Source organism: Dromaius novaehollandiae, chromosome 2 (assembly GCF_036370855.1).
Source record: "Dromaius novaehollandiae isolate bDroNov1 chromosome 2, bDroNov1.hap1, whole genome shotgun sequence".
NCBI lineage: Eukaryota > Metazoa > Chordata > Aves > Casuariiformes > Dromaiidae > Dromaius > Dromaius novaehollandiae.
In genome coordinates, this window is record NC_088099.1 from 120,846,559 (window position 1) to 120,860,148 (window position 13,590).

Below are 13,590 nucleotides of genomic sequence, written 5' to 3' on the forward strand. Positions count from 1 at the left end.
AATACTTCATGAGGTTCTCCTGAACATAAGGACAAAACAATCACTTTTTTTTTTTTTAATACGAATGAAGTATGAAGAATAAAATATGAAGAGTGTATGAACAGCATCTGTCTTTAAAATAACTACTTTACACACTATACTAATTAGATTCTGTGTTATATAAAAGTTAGTGGAATAAACATCTTTTTTTGACTGTAAACAGAAAATCATTTGCCTCTTAACCACTTACGGACAATGTCTGAGCTCTGAGACTAAGTCATAAGTCTGCCCAAATGCATTTGGGACTATATTCATAGGAAGGAAAGAATTCCAGAAAACTTGGTAACACATAAGCACCTATTATTCAGGAAGGACAGTTACCAGTGCCACGACCTTTACAGAACCCTATGGCCTAGTCTTACCTTTCAACTTTCTATATGAACACCTATATTATAAAACAGGCTCAAGAAGTCAGGCAGATAATAACCTACTACCAGTACAGCCCAGTTCACCTTCTTCCACACCAAGACCACCCATACTTTCAATTACACAAACTCAATGAATGCAACCCTTCAAACAAGTCTTTTTTCAGGTTAAAGCCATAATCTGCTACGGGTACAGACAAGATTCAACTCCATTAGAGGCTGAAAAAGGTTCGTCATGACTGCCTTCCCTGATAAGAGGATACAGATACTTGTCTGTCAAGGGATGCAATTAAGGGCCTCAGCAGTACTTCAAGCCCTTTATTAACTAGAACACAAGTGTGAGAAAAAGAGAAAAATCATACTTTGCCCTTTAGGTAACGGGACAGGTCCATGGCACAACTTTAAATCAACTCAGGCACTGACTGTGACTAGACAGCTCTTTTAATCCTCCCACCACCCCTTCCACCACAGTCAGGCCTGTGGAACCCCTACTGGAGGAGGCCTTCCAGAATTCCTTAACTGGTATTTTTAAAAACCTGGATTTTATTTCTTCCAGGCAGGTCAACTCCTGGTTGTCTTCACAGAATTCTCTTCGTTTACACATTAATGACTTAGCTCTATTTGAACAGATCATCTTTTCAGATATTTAAAGCTTTGTATCTAGCTTCCATTAAAAAGCAACTAAATAATTTTACAGTAAGTGAACTATGAACAGAAAGCAAATGCATACACAGAATAAATGATTATATGTATATGCCTATGAAATACAGAGAGGTGCAAGTACAGCCAAACTAGCAGGCACTTTAAAAAATTATTTTAGCTATCCCCTTAATAAGACAATTCTGTTTCGCCTTCTCCAGAGTGTAACTATGAAGTGATTTTAGCATGCCTTCCGAATATTAGAGATACCCTCATCTTAAGCTGTTTATCTTCACATCCTCAGAGACAACCTTAAACAGAAAAGGGAAGGAACAGACATTCAAAAAAGGGAATATGTTGGAAGAAAGGCTAAATTAAAGCTTAGATGGAAACTGTATTTAAATATCTGTCTAGGCGAATACCCAAACAAATCTATTTACCTTTCACATGTTTTCATAAGAGCTCTCTTCTTATTCTATCTAATTGCAAAATATGTATGTTTAAGCAGTGACTTTTCTCCCCTGTTGTTCTGCAGCGAAGTCATTATGCTCACATTGTGACTTAGTAATCATTCTCCTTGGAAAAGATCATTATAATAACAATAATATGATTACACTAGAAGGTCAAATAGACTGATCTGAGAGGCAGTGCTATTCTCCATGGGAGATGATGGATCTTAGATGGATGGGAGACTCCTCAACCAGAATACCTCTGCTATACTTAGGGAGCAGCATATATATTGGCCTTTCCACTTCCAAATGCAGACCATGACCAAAATGTACGATGAAACTAGCTTCTCTACATCATTTATTATACTTGTTGCATGCAGCCTCTGCAGGCTATTCAGCTACTTTTCTCAGAAAAGTTGTCACTAACATTATCAGGTCAATTTTATCAAGATTTGAAGAGAAATTAAGAGACTATAGAAATTGTTTTATTTTTACCTTCATATTTTAAATTTTGCATAATGATTTACTATGTTTATTGCTATGGAGCTCATCCTTGTGAATTTGAGAAATGAATTTTGAAAAATCCTTTGACAATAGTTTTCCCTCTTGGAAGAATCAATACCTTTAAAAGCTTTTGTATGAAAAGTTCCTTCATATACAAAAGTGAAGGGGTCTTGAGCAAAAGGAACGCTAGGAATGCAATTTTAAGTTGAAAGCCAATTCACGTGAAGTAGGCAGTATGACTTTATGAGTGGAAATACTGGAAAATAGCCTCTCTATAAAGAAGCAAGCTTTTCCAGGGCTCCCTCCATTCTGCTATGACTGCTGAAGGGAGCAGTTACTCCAAAGCCAGGCTGGTACAATGTGGAATTTTATCATCTTATTTCATTGCTTTGTTTTTTTTGACTTTTCAAGCACTTTTCTTTTTATTACAAAACAGGATGGCATAAAAACTGACTTAAAATTTACATCTTGAACAATGATCTGGAGGCCATTTCTTTATAAATCCCTTACCATTTCAACTTCTCTTCAGTAATAAAGAACACAGAAGATCAGTGGAAACTGGACAGCTTTCTGTATAAAAGTGATTTTTTTTTTTTTTTTTAAGTTTACCCAAGCTTGAAACATCCTCCTTAAGATGTATCTATTTTATTACTATCTAATTATTTAGCTATGATGATTTCACATCTTTTTATAGAAGGATTTGTATTCATTCAGCCACAGGCCAATACCGTTCTCCAATAAGCCTTCTAAAGCCAGCTGTACTGCATGGTTTCAAAGACTAAATTTAGCCAGTTCTGTTCATCACAGGAATGCTGTGTGTCAGCTACATCAAAGCCCAAGGGCAGCCTGATAAACACTGAATACAGGTCACGTAGCTCTGTAGCTAACAAACTCTAAGAGAGCTTGTACTCGGGGGCATTCAAAGCAGTTTTGTCATCAACAATCTAGTATCCCTTGAGCCCCCATGTCGTTTCAGTTGCTAAGCAACACTGGTGTTAATGTCTTGGAGGAGAAAAACTTACCAGGCATCTGGCCGTTCATCTGGTTCTGCATGTGTGGTGCAGGAGGGCCCCCACCTACCATACCATCTGAAGACATGTTGTGAGAACGCGGAGGTGGGGGAGGGCCACTCTGACTCATCCCTCCTGGACCCATAGGCATATTCTGTGTGGGTGGCTGAAAGGAGACAGTTTAGTCAAACAACAGAAGCAGTTAGTCTGACAAATATATTAGATGTACATATGGTACAGCAGTTGCCTATATTGTTAAGTGGAGTATGAAAGAAAGCACTGAAAAGCATTTTTTGCTTTTTTCTGATATATTTAACTCCTCTCAATATTAACTTTGGCAAAACATTTAATATTTCTATCAATTTTACATGAAGTATTACATACAGGCAACGCTATAGCACCTTCAAGCATTATGTTAAAATAAAAAAAAAAATACAAATCAATGCCTCATTAAAAAATTACATTCAAACAGTTTAAGATTGCTAGAATTACTCTCTCCCACATACACCCAAAAGCTTTCCTTCAAAGCAACATTTGTTCAATAGGAAAATAACTCTTCTATTATAATTCTCTCACATCAACAATTTGTTGCTGTTAACAGACCTTGCACCAGGACAAAGCAGGTACAAGAAGAGATGAAAGCCTCTAAATGCTTATAGAGTACCAAAAATTTGCACCTGGGTGTGGTAAAATGTTTGAGATCTCTTCTTTTCTCTCCCCTGAAGCACTGAAGGCCTAGTTCATAATTTTGTGCCAAACACCCCCTACAGACTGGAAAGCACATTAGTGCTGGCCTCCAAAGGTCCAGAGACAGCTGCCTAGAAAGGATGTTTTTGGCAAATTTCCTAATGAAATTGTGAGGAAAATAACTGAATAACCTTGAGAGTTCAAAGAGGGAAAGCAAGAAAAACAATAAATACAAGGGGGAATTTACTATTAGGCTCTACTCAGGGCAATGTAAGGAGATACAAGAACTGCTAGTAGTTTCATTTTCCTATTAAAAACACCTGTGAGACTGTACTTAACCTCTTCACATACCTTAGCCAAAAGCTTTCAAGGAAATAAAAACAATCTCTGTGACAGGGAAAGCCTAGGTCTATGGCTTTTGAAGACCCTCTCTAAAAAGCCATAACTATTCATGCAAAATCCTTTCCTGTGAGATAACATGCCTGTTTTTCAACATCTCTCTCCACAGAAAGAAACAAGGGGGTAAACTCTAGGTTCTCCTCTAGTCCAGTCCCCCTTTTAACTATACCTATTCATCAGGAGGTTCTTAAACACAAGACATAATAGAACAGGGGAAAAAAAAATCCTTCAAAATGAGTGTAAAGCAGGATCCCCGTTTTGCCTTGGAGAGGACAACATATGCAACAAGGACATTAACACATGTAGGTAATACAGAAACACGTGCTCACTTCTGCCAGGGCGGATGGGTGTGTGATGGTGTTATAGCCACTGATTTATTTTCTCAACATTCTCTTCAAAAGTGGCTGCCATTTCAAGGTATTATTTTCCTTGCTATATTTTAAAAAATTCCTCAAGAACTCAGTGAAAGGCTTTTTTTCAGCAGGAGAAAGGAGCTGACTTATCTTACTAAATTCCTTTCATTCCTTCACAATGAACAGAATGATCTTTTATAAGCAAGTTTCTTCCTCATCCTGTAGTAAAGGGGGGAGAAGTTAAAAAAGGTAAGAGCAAAAGGCAGCTCTACTCTCTGAACAGTATAAGGAGTGAAATGCAGCTCCATTTTGCTTGATCTTTCTTCACTACAGAAGTCAAGAGGGAATAAAGGCCACTCCAGCTAGGTCTTGCTTCCTCTCACCTTCAAAAGATTACTATCATCATATTTTGGCATCTGACAAGTTATCTAAAACCGATGCACAGAGAAACAAGTGAAAATAAAACCAAGAGACTATTTTTCATTTTCTTTAGAATGAGTATTTCCTGAAATACCAGCACACCAATACGTATTACTCTACATGAATTGCTAGAGCTCAGAGTGTAACAATAACCCTGTTTCAGCACATAGCAGAGCCAAAAAACAACCAAGCTGGAATGAACAAACCATGCCAGTATTTTCCTGTTAACTTTTCAAAACTAAGGTGAACTTCTTAGACTTCAATTATAAGTCATTAGTAAATCCACTGTTCACACCTGCTGATAATGAGAATTGCTGTAAAGTACTAAAAAATATTAGGTCATACCTAGATCTTTCGCAGGTGCAACTGCCAAAGTTATGAACGTGCCCATAACCTTATGCATGGCAAGATATACAAAAAAAAAATCAAATAGATTAGACAAAGTTTTGTCTTTAGACAAAACTATATTTTCCGGCTCTAAATTTATTCTGGAAGTTTTCTAAATACGTATTGGTTAAACACTGAGATAGACGCTAGAGGTATCAAACACGGAATTCAGAGACCAAACATTCAAGGACAGAAAAAAAAAACCACTAACTATTTTTAAAATTACATCAAAACAAAAATCTGCAAGAACCACTGGGAACTACATGGGAACAGAGGGAGTAATTAAGGGGACAAAAAATGGCACTATCAGAAAATAAGCATGAGGAGTTTCTGGATATGGCAACACTCCTAAGACCAGTGTAATTCCATTTGAAATTCCTAAAAAAAAAAAAAAAAAAAAAAGTCCAAACTGCTAACTGCTAACACATGCAACCTTTCTTCAAAATAAACTACTCCACGAGATGACTGGAAGGTAGCAAACACTGCAGCTCTTTTTATAAATAAAACAGTAGGATGAGTTCTAGGAATCACAAATCTGAGGGCATTGTTCTCCAAGCTACGAGTCAATTGATCAAAATAATTAGAGAATTATAAAACTCCGAGAGCAATAAAAGATAAAGACAAGTCAGTGAAGTGTCAATAAATGTCACTGTATCTTTCTAATCTGTTTGAATTTTTCAAAAATATATGCAAAAAATGATTAGCTGCATATTTAACAAAAGCTTTTTGATAAAAGTTTTTTGACAAAGACTTTTTGGAAAATACTTTGTCCAGGGCTACACACTTTGATTGATCAGAAACTGCTGAAAGGAAGACATAAGCAACAACTTTACGCTAAGTTCAAAGGATAAAGGAAAACATGAAGGACTCCTGGAAATATTTATTAGTAAATGTCAACATCTGAAGATGCTACAATGTTGATAATTGAAAAATGGAAAAAAGAATAAGCAGAATGATGCCAGGTGAAATTCAACATGGATAAATGTAAGGCAATTACACTGGATTTTGAACACTCTTCTCTCCCTCACAATTCTATTGTCATTGCAACTAATCTGCAAAAAGAACTGACCATGACCCAGACGGTTTAGTGGGAAAACAAAATACGACCCCCCCCACACACACACACACACACACCCCACCACCAACAACTATTCAAAATATATTTGTTTTCTTTCTGACTGTTTGCAGTGCTTGTTGTACCAAAAGTCAGGTACAAAATAAAAGAAATAAAAAGCCATTGTATTTCTGATATAAGTTCAGTTTTGAGAAAGTAACCAAAAAAAAAACCCCCACAAGCAGAAGGATTCCAAAGACGAGCACCTAGTGATTAGAGAATTCAAATATCTTTCATGTGAACCAAGTCGCAAAGGACATTTTTTTAAATAGAAAGGAACCAAACGTAAATTGTATTTCTGTCATATCCTCTTAACTTATGATACAAACAAAGAGTAGATGATCCAATTTATGCTGAAAAACAAAATACCCCAAGGGCATAGTCAATAAATTGAGGAATAACATTAAACATATAAGACACCAAAAAAATCACATAAACCTGAGGAATTCATCAACACAAGACACTAGAAGAAGGTCTAAATAGGATTCAAAAATAATTACACATACATATATGCAATAAAAATGGAGTTGTATTAGGATATTTTTAAAGTGTGTTTTAAGACTTCATGCTAGGGTCATAAACCAGTCACTACCTGAGAGTAATTAAAAATAAATGCCTCCTGCTGATATAATTTATCATCTAACGAAATTCCCTCCAGAGTACTTTTTACTGGCCACAGCCAGAAGAAAAGAAAAATTTGATTTTAAATGGCAATTTCCGTGTTTTTATCAGAGTTAATGCAGGCTTTTAGAGGTGATGAACTTCTTTTAAATCTTCTGTAATTACAAGAAAAACCCTGTGTCATTAACTTTTTCTGTTCTTTATAAAAGTTATGGAAATTGGCTATCTCCAGTAATATGCACTAAGCATAAACAGATCTTTTAAAATACAAATTTACCACACAATATTCAAAAGCAAAATGCTAAAAAGCAGAAGAAAATCCACACCCTTTTTCAAAAGCAAAGTAACCCAACATGAATCCTATTCATTCGGTCTAAATATAAAGGATGAGATTACATCCAAAGGCAGGTTGACAGAACAAGAGGAAAGCTACTTCCTTCTTGCAGGATGAGTGACAGAAAGGAATGGAAATTAAAATCACTGCTGATTCTGTTCCCATTATGAAAGAGAAAATATTTATTATTCTACTATCAGTAAAAAAGTAAACTGAACAATTAAATGTAAGCTCAGAGTTAGATACACCTTCACTTGCTAACCTTTAATTTTTGGCTCTCTTCCCCAAATACACAGGTTGTAATTTCTAGTCACTATGAGCCTTTACAATTTATCAGAGCATGAAAAAAAAAATTATAAGCTATTTTGCCTAACTCTGGAAGGCTAAACTGCAGACACTGAAATTGACCTGCAATTATTACTGAAAATAAAAATCTCAGAGAAAAGTGTATATTAAATTTTAACTGACAATTTTCAGCAAACATAAAATCCTACTAAACTGAAAAATCACTTGGAAGTATACACTGAAAACAATAGTCATACTGTACTTTTTCAAGGTTTTCCTTTGAAGTAATAAAATAGATCAGAAGGAATAGAGCAAAAAAAAATGATTTATCATGGTGGAACTGGACATCTGGAACTTTCATGTATTCTCTCTTCTCTGCCCTAGTTTAAATTATCAGATTTTTTTTGCCATTAATAGCAGGTTAAAAGATTTGTTTATGGAATATTCATTGCTATAAAAACCCAGGTGGAATACCAGCTCAGTAGTCAAAATCTTAAAGTAGTAAAAATGTAAGAGACAGGAAATATTTTTAAACAGGCTAAAACACACTATCACTAATCAATATAAATAGCAATAAATATTTTAAATATACTATTAATAATATAATTTTCCTGCAGTAGTCTCAGAGTAACAATTAAAAGCTACAAGCGATGCAAACATAAAAGCCTTTCCGATCTTTCCAGAAGTAGAGAAATGCTCAAACTCAGAATTTATTCATCTTTGTTTTCATTTCTCATATAATTTTCTGCAAAGCAAAATATTCCATCCCAGGAGGTACCTTGCCCTGCAATCAACTGCTAATATCACAGCCCTTGTCCTAGTCTCGGAGAACAGTTGTCTGTTGATAGGTGGTGATGGCACCTGCAGGGTACTTACTGAGGTGTCAGAGCGGGAAATAAGATCATGAAGGAATACATTTTTGAGATTTGAAAAAGGTGAGATTTATTTAATTGGTTTATGTCTCTTCTTCTATAAGGAGCAGGATATTCTTGTACTGAAAACATCTTAAAAGAAAAAAATAAGCAACCCGTATCAATTCTCAGAATATGTGGTATTTGGGGGCAGGGGAAGATTTCAGCGTGAAAAGCATTTACAATCATGTCTAAAAAGGAAGTTTAATTACAAATGTAATTTGTGCTCTCACTGCTGGAATTACCAATTGTGACACTAGCAGTAACGAATTCTAAATTCAGAATGAAAACCAGTTTCTAAATCTCCATTTATATTAATACCTTCAAAATCAAAAAGAACTGAATTAGTATTTGAACAAAATGTTAAGATATTTCATAATGGAAATAATAAAACATTTTTTCCAAAGAGCAAACCGGAATCCTTAATTGTTTCAAATTGTACAACAGACTGTATAAAAGTATTTCATTGTTTGAGTATTCTTTAACATTATGTTAACAACCAGAAAATTTAACCCTAAAATACTTGATGTCCACATAGCAACAGCTCTTCTGAGACTTAAAAAGTAGTAACATACAATTCCTAACTCTTGATATCACTAGAGATGATTTAAATTGCAAGTTAAAAAAATCCAGTACAAGTTCAGATGATTTTATTGTGAGAGACAAGGAATAAGTAACTGTGGGCATTAACCCAGGGAACATGCAGCTACAGAAACTAGAAAAATTCAGAGGTGCTCTGCAACTGCCCCATAATGCATTTCATTTTTATTTTTAAAATGATCTGCCCCTGCCCTTGAATATTTTCTTGGGAGAAGTAATTTGGAGAATGTCTAAATTTGATGACATTTTTGAAGGATGCTATTATCAAGATAAGAAAAAGCAGGAGCCTTCTGTTCCTCAACTGTTTATCTCCCGCTTCTTTAGTTTTTAAGATACTTTAATGCCTGGTCCAGTATTTACAGGTTCTTTCTTGCATTTAGTAAGCTAACAAAAAAGTTCCACCTCTGTTCCAGCTGGAAGTCCTGATGTAACCTCAATTAAACCAGAAAGAATTCTGTAGAACCTTCAGTGCGTTTCACTGGGAGAAGAGCAAAACTGTACAGGTGAAAGGACTTGCATCCATATAAACTGCATCTGTGCTACAAGACTGCCTGGTACAGCTCTCTCAGAGAACTGTCTAGAGCAAAACAGAAACAAGGCAAAATTTATTCTACAGCTCCTGTACTTGACTAGAGAGAGCACATCTTCAAGTATGGAAGGATTACATTTTAGAGCATTCTACTTAATCAAACTGCCTGTTACTTTTAGTAATTACTAAAATAGCCACAAAAGTCAGTGGGCAATAGAAGTAGGGTTTTTGTGTACAGTGCACTAGCTCCCCATGTGGACGTACTAGATTAACACTATATACAAAATAGCTTACTGATCCTCTTACTCAAAGAGGAGTATGCTAGTGGCCTGCAAAATCACTCCTAACATGCTAACATCTTAAAATAACATACTTATAAAAACGTCTTTCATTGGAAGTGCTGATTCAAGAAGCTCTCTCCAACCGCTTTCCCTTTCCCAGTTTCATCCTTTCAGTTGTCCCAACGCAGCCGTTTACGCAGCCCTGCAGTGAATCAGAACTGATCTAGAATGAAAATCCCCTCCCAAACATACACCATTAACCTGGATTGGTTCATCATACAGCAACATTAAAATATGACACTGCAGAATTGCAGAGGATAAGAGTACAGCACTGCTTACATCAGCATAACCATTATCATTAAAAAAAAAAAAAAAGAAAGGAGAGAAAAAAAAAAGAAATCTTGTCAAACAACTGCCAAACTTCTCCCCAGCGTTTAAAAGTCTTTACTTCAGCCTCTCCGGAGCAAAATGAACAACTCGGGAGAGCAATTTTTATTGTAAGACAATGGCACACAAGTGTAAATTGAGGGTCCATAGTCTGAAAATTCTTTAAAAAAGAAAAAGGCAGTGTACCTAATCCTATTTTGCTAGAGTGGGAAGACTCTATTGGCTCCAAAAGAGGCATATCAACATAAAGACTGGTGTGGATATAGAGATGCAACAAATGGGTTAGAGTGAGCAACAAGCCTCTAAACTTAATTCATAGGAAACTTGGTTGTCATGCCTTCAAATTTTCTAAAAATCCTATACTGCTGACAATTTTACAGGGTATCGTTCTTGTAATGAGAAATTTTGCAGTTTCCTGGGTTTTGTGACTAATGTGTTTTTTTCCATCCTCTGTTTAAAAAAAAAAAAAATCACTAGCTAGTTGTAAAACTAATTCTATTTTGGTTACATTTTTATTTATGATGAAGGTATAGCGAATTACAGTTTTCACTGAGAAGCCGGAAATCACATGGCATCCAAAACCTCAAGCAAAGCAAATGGATAGAGAAGATCACCTGTGGCCTTGCAGCAAAGACAATTAGTTGATACTAGACCTCTCTGTAAGAGCTTATATAGCTAGATCATAGTGCATTGCTCTCATGACTGGTTATTACAGCCATATCTAAGAACCAGGCTATTGACAGCAACAAAGAATTATGTCTCGTCTCTAACAGACCTGTAATACCATAAAACCTCAGGAAAAATCTTATTTACCATCTTATTCAAAGTGCTTAGTCTCTGAGATCACTCCGACACAGCGATAGTGCTGAATTTTAGAATAATAATGTAGTATTACAGTACCAACCTAGACACCACAGATTTCTTATCTCAACAAAGATGACCAAACCGTGGGCTAGAGCCATTACCCCAGGAGGCTTACCCCTTGTGTTTCTTGCTCACAGAGCATGAAATAAACATAGCAGATGAGAAAGGTAGAGTATAAAAAGAATTGGAAGAAGGAAAAATTTAAGAAACAATGTTCTTTGAGAAAGATGTAGGCACATAAAGGTTAACTTTTATCAACTATAGATTTGCACTGGCTAAATAATTTGTAAGGACAACACAGGAACACGAAACTTAAGTTTTCAACCACATCAAGTAGAGTTGATTCACTTGCCTCTAATTCAAAGAGCAGCAGGAAAAATCATTCTTTTCTCTAAGCTATTCTGATGTGAAACCCAACAACAAACAGAAGGATCCAAACTGTTGTTTTAAAGAAGACAAGCACTGATGCTGATGTGTTCTAGAATTCCTCCTTGGATTCATATCCACCATATTGTGCAGGTATACTCCAACACCTTTCCTCCCTTTCTCAAAAATATTAACTCACATTGTGTTCCTGTCATCACATCCCATCTAATGTTTCTCTTAAAAAAAAAAAGTCTTTTAGACATTATGCTTTTTGAAAACTGTTTATCAAACATTTAACAAAAGCAGCTTTTCTTCAAAATTCATGCTCAGCTGAGTAATAGCTCACAGGTAACATTCAATGTTTCTTTTACTCTGTTCTCTATTAATATAGGTTACAAACAGTTGAGAAGAACTGAATTTGGCACGGACCTGTGCTCTGAAAAGCTAATGCTGAGCATCCAGTGTAACTTACAACTTAGTGTTTTTAAAATAATTTAACCAATGTTTACCCTACCATTCACTGCACGCAGAATTAAGCCAGAGACTTAAAGACTGATGCCAACTGTCACCAGCAGTTAAATGGATACAAGTAACAGATACATCTAACAGATTTTCTCCTATACTATTATGAAGAACAGACTCTCCCACGTAACTTGGTACACACTAGACAAGAATTTTATTACAGTTAGGACTCTCATCTTTAAAAAGATAAAATTTGAGTTGTATTTGTAAAATTTAACAGCTTAATAGCAAGAGTTCTTTTCTGTATGCCATTTTGCTTTTTCATGTTATATCAATATAATTTCATTAGTGTGTGTATATACTTATTCTGAACATAAAAACCTTTGTATTGTCCAACTCCTAAGACCCTGAACTGTTTCTATAAACTAACATTCTAATCATGTCACAACTACACTAAAACTGTAGTTTTCAAAAGTACTAAGTGACATTTGGCAAAATGAGGTAGTATCAGGGAGGAAAGGAAGACAGAGTAGCTATACCTGTTTTGACTTAAAGTTTTGCGATGGCTTTTTAATGCCACTGAAATACTAAGATCACATGAGACTTTTGACTAAGTAAAACCATTCTTATGATACCCATTTAGCCATCTGAACTCTACAGCTATTTAGCTAAAATAAGCTGTCTTGCATTGAGGAACTAGAAGCAAAATTTATCAGTTAAGTTCAGGTTATGATGTTTAATGATTCGACCTCTGGAAGCAGATACTTTGGAAGTAACCAGCACTTCAGTGTAGTTAATATTGGGTGTTTATTAAAAAAGCAATCATTTTATATCAAAAGTGTTTTGTAAATATAATGGCAAGGATTCTGCTCTAGTCTTTATGACAATTTTGGGACTAGATCAGGAATGGTATACATGAAGGGACGACACAAATCCTGCAAACGGCATTAGTTTCAAGAGAAACATCTCAAAAATAACAAAAAACCCACTCACTTTTCAGTATTTTATTAATACCTTTTCCAATATTATGAAAAGAAAAAAAATTAATAAGGCGTGCACATTTTTCCACAACTCTGAGATACAAGGAGTTTCCTTGTAAGTCACTTTGCATACATTGTTTACCTTGCCACTGGAAGAGACTGCCACTTTTAATAGAACAGTAGAAAACTGGCACATTATAAAGTGAATGACTGTGCACATTTATTTTCATTAGCTTCTTGAAATACACACTGAAATCAAGTGCTCCACAGACACAATGAAACTTGACTTCTATCAGTAAGAGAAAGACAACCTCTAAAGAATCACCTTTTCTTTGTAATTTTAAAAAAGTGTTCCAAATAAAGTAATTCTTGTACAGCTCCATATTTATCTGCTATAAAGCCAATGCCAAAATGAAGGGGTGGGGGGGAGGGAAATCAAGTGCAGGACAAAAATTCCCCTTTAGTTTTTCCAGTAAAGTGATGGTCATGGGAACATCATTGCCATTTGGCAAAATGAGGAAGTATTGCGGAGAAGAAGAACAGACAGATCAGAAAAATCTATTGTCACTCAAAGTTTTGTGATGGCTTTTTAATGCCACTATCT

The 13,590-nt window shown here is 35.4% G+C and overlaps 1 protein-coding gene across 5 annotated transcripts in view; it reads right to left on the bottom strand.

Annotated features, from left to right (window-relative positions):
* Nucleotides 1-13,590, bottom strand: part of SS18 (SS18 subunit of BAF chromatin remodeling complex) — a 44,761-nt gene that overhangs the window by 23,290 nt on the left and 7,881 nt on the right. For all 5 annotated transcript variants that reach the window (XM_026095950.2, XM_026095954.2, XM_026095952.2 and 2 more), the window contains one exon: nt 3,019-3,172. In XM_026095950.2, coding sequence (XP_025951735.1) covers nt 3,019-3,172 — 154 coding nt within the window. The remainder of the gene's footprint in view (nt 1-3,018; nt 3,173-13,590) is intronic.